The 8,443-nt window shown below is 38.5% G+C and overlaps 1 protein-coding gene across 1 annotated transcript; it reads left to right on the top strand.

Annotated features, from left to right (window-relative positions):
- Window positions 1-2,095: 2,095 nt before the first annotated feature.
- LOC6044588 (MAGE-like protein 2) lies at window positions 2,096-5,580 on the top strand (the record flags this gene model as incomplete). The annotated part of the gene is made up of 7 exons (XM_038250831.1): window positions 2,096-2,293; window positions 2,472-2,543; window positions 3,011-3,058; window positions 3,306-3,377; window positions 3,478-3,513; window positions 3,587-3,655; window positions 3,771-5,580. Coding segments are annotated over 7 exons (1,533 nt in total), but the record flags the coding sequence as incomplete, so codon positions are not given.
- Between the last annotated feature and the right edge of the window lie 2,863 nt (window positions 5,581-8,443).

Here is an 8,443-nt window from a genome sequence, read left to right on the forward strand (position 1 = left end):
GAGCGCACGTGGCAGCACACACGTGCTGGAAAAACCACCCCCGCCCACGAGCCTTAACTCACAGTGGGGGGTGGCGCACGGAAAATTCACGAGTTTCCGCTCTTGCGCCACGCTTGGTTTGTTTAATTAATATATAAATAGATATGGGCACTGGGAAAATGCAACCAGTAAACTTTCTTCTCTCCAACCATCTATAGGTGTATCGCAATGAAGTTTACGGTAAGCAGCAAAGTTCGGTAGTTTGTGGGATTTCGAAATGTGAAGTTTTGAAAAGGAGCTTGAGGAAAAACTGTGATTTGTGATTGAAAGTGTATGGAAGCTATAAAACTACAAAAAGGACTTTTGTGCTTGTGAGAAACAGCAACGAACTCTGAAAATATAGAAAAAATGGCGTGTAACTGAATCAACAAAGTGAATGGAAGTGAAAAAAAAGGTTGCAAATGGACGATATGTTGCATCCAGAAACTGAAACATGGGGAAAACATAGTGAAACATCAACTTCGTACAATTTTCCAGAACCAGCAGTCTCCAGAATTTAAAATAAAACCGTCACGCGGAACGAGTCAAAGAAATTACAAAAATGAAGTTTGCCCTTTGGTTATTTTTACTTTTTCAAAAAATAAGTATTGTGATTAATTCAAGAATGAACAAAGAAATCTAAATGGGAATAGATATGTCATGACATGCCGCAGAGTTGTCATTTGAACAACTCATAACTCATTTGAAAGTGGTTCAGGAACATACAACAATTAGCAACATCCGGATTCGTAAAGTTTAAAACTTACGGAAATGGTATCATGGATAGTGGTCTTCAAGATTGAATATTACTTTGCAATATATTTGGTTTGTCACAAAGAGTTAGTAAAATATCATATTATGTAAAACATATATTAAAAGACACCGTTATAAATCAATTTAAAAATTACCGATTACAAAAAAAGTTCTTTGTAATCGGTAAAACACATAAAGTTTAAAAAATAAATTTAAAAAATATAAAATATTCGAAGATCAATATATGTTTCCTTTCCAAATTGGGTTTGAATTTGTCCATTCTTGGATAACAATGTGATAAAATATTAAAAAAAAACTACATAAATCCTGAAAAAATAGTAATATTGGAATTATTTTTTTCTTTATTTATATTAATCTTTCTTCATGTTTGTTTTAAAATTCAATTCAAGCAAGTCGTTATGCAAAATTTCAACAACAAAAAAACTTACCAAATCTTTTCTTATGGTGCGATTTATATTTGGTTTGTGCATTTGTTAAAACAAACATTTGGATTCTTAACTATCAGTGAGATTCCACTATGAAGGGACATGGACGTTTTAGAGCCCAATTTGTTTTTGACAGTCATCAAAATATCTTAAATAAAAACATAGGTCAAGCACTTTTTATATTAAAATTTTAAGTTTAAACATTTTCACGTTTTTTTTTTCCTTTTGTTTTCTTTGGTCCTTTTGTTTTTAGTCAATAGTTTATGAAAAACTCAAGTTTAAAAAAAATCTTTTTTATTCCAAATATTTGAACTTCTATGAACATTCTTTGAACATTTTTGTGGTTTTTATCGATTGTGACATTTTCTAAGAGCTTTGACAAAAACCAAGCAATATAAATGGAATTCAACCATGAAAAAGTTTTTTTTGTTTTTAAATCAAAAATAAATTATGAGATTTTATTGGCAAAGGGTCACTTATTAAGGGGAATAGCAAAGTATTTCCATCGAGCAATGTTGACTCACCAGCACAATCACAGATTTCAAAAAGCCGTTTCAATTGAAATCAATTAATAAATAGCTCAGTTGAAAGTGAGTACATCTTTTTATTAAAAAATACAATTTTTTATTTGTTTAAATGTGGGTGTATCGAATCTCATAGTTTATAAGACCATTTCAAAATAAAACTCAAGATTTGTTGAGGGTTTGGTAATTTCGGTGAACGTACACGACAAAGATTGAAGTTAAACGTTGTACCGACCAACAAATAACAATATCTCTCGATATTGCACTACAAAGCAGCCTCTCTCCTTCCGCAGATACTAGCAACCTCGCTGGCCGTGGTATGTACGGCGGCACTAGCACTAGAAACCAGACCGTGCCAGTGAGCATTACGCGGTTCCGGAGGAGCACCACCAGATCATCAAGGAGAAGATCAAGATCAAGCACCATCATCACCATCACCACCACAACCATGTGAAAACGGTTGTCAAGAAGGAGCCATACCCGGTCGAGAAGGTGGTCCAAGTACCCGTTGAGAAGATCGTTCACGTCCCTAAACCATATCCGGTAGAGAAGGTATGATAAAAGTAACAATTTAATAGAGTGGTTATTTGGAGGTCGATGGTCTATAAAATCTCAAAATGTGGCTCTGTATACCAACATGATAAGACCATAGTTTGAACCACGCTATTATTTAATCCTTCATATGTGTTCAGTAGTTTACTACAACCCTAGTTTGTATACCAATTTTCAGGTCGTGGAGAAGGTCGTTCATGTCCCGGTTGAAAAAATCGTCCACGTCCCGAAACCGTATCCGGTAGAGAAGGTATGAAAATTATAATAATTACACAAGCCGACAAAAATTTCACGCAATATGCAATATTCACGAATAGTGAACCGCTTTACAGTTCTATCCAGGTTTTTAAGCGAAGATGGCGTTCCAATTGTGAACGTCCGAAATGTCAAAATCGCTCAGTAGCACCAACATTAGAAAAAAATGTGGCTGTCATGCCATGGCACACTTTTTTCGTAATGTTGGTACCACTGCGTGACTTTGACATTTCGGGCGTTCACAATTCGAACGCCATCTTCGCTTAAAAATCTGGATACAATTTTCTGAAGAAAATAACATTCAGTCCTCCCTTAAGATCGTGAAAAAGAAAATCAAATTGCACAATGAATTGGGAATGTACAGAAATATGGTTTGTCTGTGTAATTCCAAAACCTATTAAAAATCCATACTATATTCTCAGCAGCTTCAAACATGTTACTAATACATATACTCATTTGCAGATCGTCGAGAAAATCGTCCATGTCCCTAAACCATATCCGGTCGAGAAGGTATAATAAAAAATAGACTTTATTTCATTCAATATTTACTCAAAGATACCCGCGGCACTTTGGCATTGTTGCCAGGCTAATTTTTTGTTGCACTAAAAGTGCTGAAATCGCTGGCAACAATGTCTACGACACATTTTGAAATTTCACGAGACGTGTGCCTTTGAGTGAAACGTACAATATATTTTTCTAAATAGAAATTCTTCTAAATATTAGTTTCTTACTTTCTAATGATTACATCTATTTTCAGATCGTCGAAAAGCCCGTTCATATCGCGAAACCGTATCCGGTTGAGGTGAAGGTCCCTTATCCAGTAGAGAAGGTATAGTTATTATAATAATCGCTATAATTTAATTCCGCTATTTCACTATTGTATGTTTCAAGTAATGTCTAACTTCACTGATAAATTTACCAATTTACAGATCGTTCACGTGGATAAGCCATATCCGGTCGAGAAGGTATATCATTCATAATAATCGCCCTAATCAAGTAGAAGTTCCTCACTTCCCTAATGAATATACCAAATTACAGATCGTTGAGAAAATTGTACATGTACCGAAGCCCTATCCGGTATACCAGAAAGTCGCAGTTCCTTACGAGGTAAGAATATATTTAAAAAAAAACTTAAGCGTTTCTGCAGACTTTGGCTATAGATTTCAAACTTCAATCTTAGCTTTCAAATCTCGTAATCTATTGTTCCATTTTTTTTAAACAGGTAAAGGTTCCTTACGAGGTCCCGAAACCAGTTCCGTACCCAGTTGAGAAAAAAATCCCGTATCCAGTTGAGGTAGAGAAAAAAGTCCCAGTGCCCGTCAAGGTCGAAGTTGAAAAGCACGTTCCGTACCCCGTGAAAGTGTTCGTGCCATACGAGAAAAAGGTACCAGTTCCGGTCAAGTCATCCAGCAGTTCAACATTCACTTCGTTCCCCTTCGACAAGGACATTGGCTACTCGAGCACAAAACTGCATCCGTTTGAATCCCAACAGCATGAGGTGAGGCATTATGGCGATGAATACTCGAACGGTGAGGAGGGCTACAGGAGAACGACCAAAACCACGTATAAGAAGAACAAGACCAAGAAAACGAAGAAACAAGAAGATTACAAGAGCCAACAACACCAACAACAGCAACAAAATCAACAACAACAACAGCAACAACAACAAAGCTACTCAGCGCCAGTGACCGAAGACCACCACGAACAAAACTCAGGATCGTATGGAGGTAGCAGCGTCAGCAGCAGCTCCGAGAATACCCAAGTGCATCAGAACGGTGGTGCCCACTACTCGCATACCACGTACTTCACTCATCCGCCATCTCCGGCTCAAAGTGGTTACCAGCAACAGCCACAGAAACAACAAGAGCAACAGCAATACAATAGTCAGGAAAGTACCAACTACTTCAACCAACAGCTTATGCAGTACAACCAGCAGCCCAAATACGGACCGTCGACTTTCCCTCAGCAGAGCGACTACCAGAACCAGGGATCCAGCAGTGAGGGCCATTACAGTCATGTAGACCACTACGGAGCCGGAACTAGCCAGCAGGAAGTGATCGCCTCACCACCGAACCAGCAACAGATGTACGACATGAGTCAGCACCAGCAAGCGATGCCCCAGTCATTCACCATAACCGGACCTACCAACCCGGGAGGTACCCTGCAGCTCGAGGCCCAACCCCAGTCATTCCAGCTTCTCCAGCTGTCACCATTCCAGTTCCAGACCCCCACGGGCTTCTCCCTGCCAACCGCCAAATGAACAACTCCCACTCGTTAGCCCAAGGGCTCGAGAAAACAAGACTGCTAGAAAAGAGAAGAAAACCAACCCCACATCCCCAACACCCCCATCCCCCGCCCTACACACCCCCACCCGGTTACCAATTCCAAGATGGCGACCATTACGTCATACTAACTATTTATAGAGGCCAAGCTGAGGGCGCCCCAGACCAGGTCCGCTCCCTGCTGTTGTTTACGTTTAAGTCTATTTTTGTAAAATAGTATTGTTGTTCCCACGTGCGTGATATCCCCGATGTGATGTGCTGATTAGGACCAGCAGCTAGCTGTAGGATTCAAGGAGAACGGTAGTGTTACGCCCCGGAGAGAAAGAAAGCGATCGGTTTTTTTTTAATCCTTCGTCCATTTTATCTGCATGTGTTTTTAAGCTAAAAATTATCTGTGTTAGGAACGAAACCAAAGCTCAATATAAACGTTTTGCGTGATATTAAGGTAAATTGTCTTTTCACGGTAGCTTTCCCGCCTGAGAAACGGAATTCCACCTACCGAGCCCAAATGTATAACCAAGACTATTTCGAGAGAGTTTGTTTTTCAGTTACGCAACCGCAAAAGGGCTATGAAAAAAAGCTAGAATCAAAAACGTTCAAAGCCTCGTGAAAAGAGAACACGCCAAAGCTAAAAAAAATGCAATCTTTTTGTAAATAATATACTTCCTTCTATTGAAGAAACTGTTTGTGGTATGGCAGATTGATGCTACTAGTTGCAAATACATACGATTATACGAAAATTGAATAACATTTCGGTGCCTTTGATTGTACTACATAGTTTGAAGAAATTCCTAAAAACATAACATAAATTACAAAACACATCAAAACTGAGTCGTCAATTCGACGTCAATCCATAGGATCCAAATTAAAAGTACTTCGATTTGGTTCATATTAAGCATGGGAGAAAGGTAATTTGACGAGCGTTTCATGGTTATATTACATCTTTAGAGTTTTTTAAGGGTCCTATAAGCTTTAGTCTTTCATATCTGGAGCTTTTTTTTTTTTTTGAAAAGGTCCAATAAACCAAATTTTCAGTTTTTGCTTTTTGGGAGTTTTTAACACCCCTGACTCAAGGCGGTTTCGAAAACACCCAAAAATCAAAAACTGGAAATTTGGTTTATTGGACCTTTTCAAAAAAAACTCCAGATATTTTTAAGGGACCTATTAAAAAAAACTCTAGATATGGGAAGAGTTACATCTTATATGTCAGAAAAAAAAGTGTAATTTTACTTCTGAATATGTGTAATACACAGCAAAAATTCCGATGGTAAAATCGCATACAAAAGCATGCACATCACCTTCGTCAAAATAAACACTTAATATTACACACTGCATGTACAATTTTTGCAAACACAAAAAAATGTCGCAACCGACGGGATTCAAACCCAGCACCAACAGTAAGGGCTGGCGCCTTAGCCCACTCGGTCATCAGACAGATGTAAAGCTTTAAGGATAAATGTATATATGAGCTTGACATTTCGGTCAAGTAGGTTTTCCATACTGATGGGCTACATATTTCAGGGTGTAAAATCACATAAAATTGCATAAAATAATGCAATATTTATTTTACACCCAGGTCTTTTACACGCAGCTGGATTGCTACTTTTTTAGCTGTGTAGGGTGGGTACGGATTTTGAAAAGTTCTCAGATCAAGTTTTGGTGTGGTTCCCCTTGTAGAGCATACCAATAGAGACTCTCACGCCAAATTTCAGCTCATTTGGTTGAAAACTGGCTTGTCTCAAGCGGGTTCAAGTTTACATGGAAATTACCATGGGAAATTTTGAATTTTCGTTCATTCACTCCTACAGGCCCGGGGAAAACATGTAGAAACTTCTAGGATGGCCAGAAATGAGCGGAATCGTCTGGAGAACAACTTTTCCTAAGAGACCAGGTCGATTCGTTCAACCCCCATCGAGCTCAACTGCAATACATCCGGGGTTTTCGGAACCAACGGTTTTCCCCAGAAAAGCATCAAATTTTCCTTAGCATTCTATGAACACAGAAAAAATAATGTAAATTTGGAAACTGTAATTTTGGAAGGTTGAATATTACCTCTTTTATGATGTAATTTTACCTCAATTTAGACTGAAAAAGTGACATTACACCAGAAAAGTGGTAAAATTACACATTTCCAGAGGTAAAATTACACCTTTTTTCTGACATAAAAGATGTACCCCTTCCCAGATGTAATATTACCATGATTTTTTTTCTGTGAATGCATGATGAACACCGCGACGCCACGTGTCAAACAGCTACCACGTGATTGTAAAATTTGCACCATAACAGTTTTTTTTTCTTATTTGGAGGTTCAGAATACAGCTGAATAATATCCTGATCACCATGAATGATAATTCTATGGTTCAAAAAGTAATAAAAAGTAATTTTTCATAGGCGATGCTAGTCCACGTGGTAGCTGTTTGACATGTGGCGTCGCGGTGTTCATCATGCATTCATAGCATGCTAAGGAAAATTTGATGCTTTTCTGGGGGAAACCGTTGGTTCCCAAACCCCCGGATGTATTGCAGTTGAAAATTTACACAATTTTATGCAGGGTCACATTAGCAGAATTCAGTTATGTAATTGCTTAAAAATAATGTATCGAGTTTGGGTATAAAAATCGAACTTAGAGTACCAGGCTTCTCAATTTTTTAAATTAAATATATCTTTTTTGAACATTCATATAATAATTCCATTTCATTTACATTCTAATTACATTTATTTTATTTACTTCAAATTGTTTTCAATTATTGCACTGAATAGAATACATTTGGGTAAAAAAGAAAAGAAAAATCACTTTAACAACTAATCCTAACTTAAAACTAAAATAAAAATTCTTTGAAATATTCCAAATCATTAGAACGAGTAAACTACGAACTGTATTTTAAGATGAATGCTCCAAGAGTTCTTACTTGTTCCTGGCGAGTTTTGCAACAAAACAGTGTTGTTGTCGTCTCGATGAAAATGTTCAGAAGTTCTTGTGGTGAAAACTGGTCACTGCTGCCTTCATCCGTTGATGCTGGTTGGTTTTCCCTCGATTGCTAACTGAAGCCTGGAGGTGTTGTATTCTCTACAACTTTTTGCCGCTGGTTCGGCTGTAGATTTGGAACCACTCGAACAGATCCTGCTCCTGGTGACGCCAAAGCAGGAAAAACCACGTCCGTGTATGCTGGTGGTGTTTTGCGGCGATTTGGTTGGTGCCTCGTCGTCGCTTGCTGCCGATTTTTTACAAACTCAGCACGTTTTGGGTAGTTCCGATTCTTGGTCGAATGGTCGCCACCGCAATTGGAGCATTTGGCTTCGATGTTCTCGTTGATTGTGTTGCAAGCTTGAGTTTTGTGCTCACCTCCGCAGGTTGCACAACGACTCTTGATGAAACAGTTTCTTCCACCATGTCCAAACTGCGTCACGTCACGGTGCACTGGACGATGATGTTGAAAATTGCCCGAACTGCTCTCAGCTCAGACGGCGTTGTCGATCCTTTCTCGAAATGAACCAGGTACAGTTGATGTCCTTGTTGGGTCTCGTCATCTTGAAGACTTCGATCACGTTCAATTTAAGAGTTTTGAGCTCTTCTTTCAGCTCACTCACATCCATGTCGTACAGACCTCGGAGG

This window comes from Culex quinquefasciatus, chromosome 2 (assembly GCF_015732765.1).
Source record: "Culex quinquefasciatus strain JHB chromosome 2, VPISU_Cqui_1.0_pri_paternal, whole genome shotgun sequence".
Taxonomy (NCBI): Eukaryota; Metazoa; Arthropoda; class Insecta; order Diptera; family Culicidae; genus Culex; species Culex quinquefasciatus.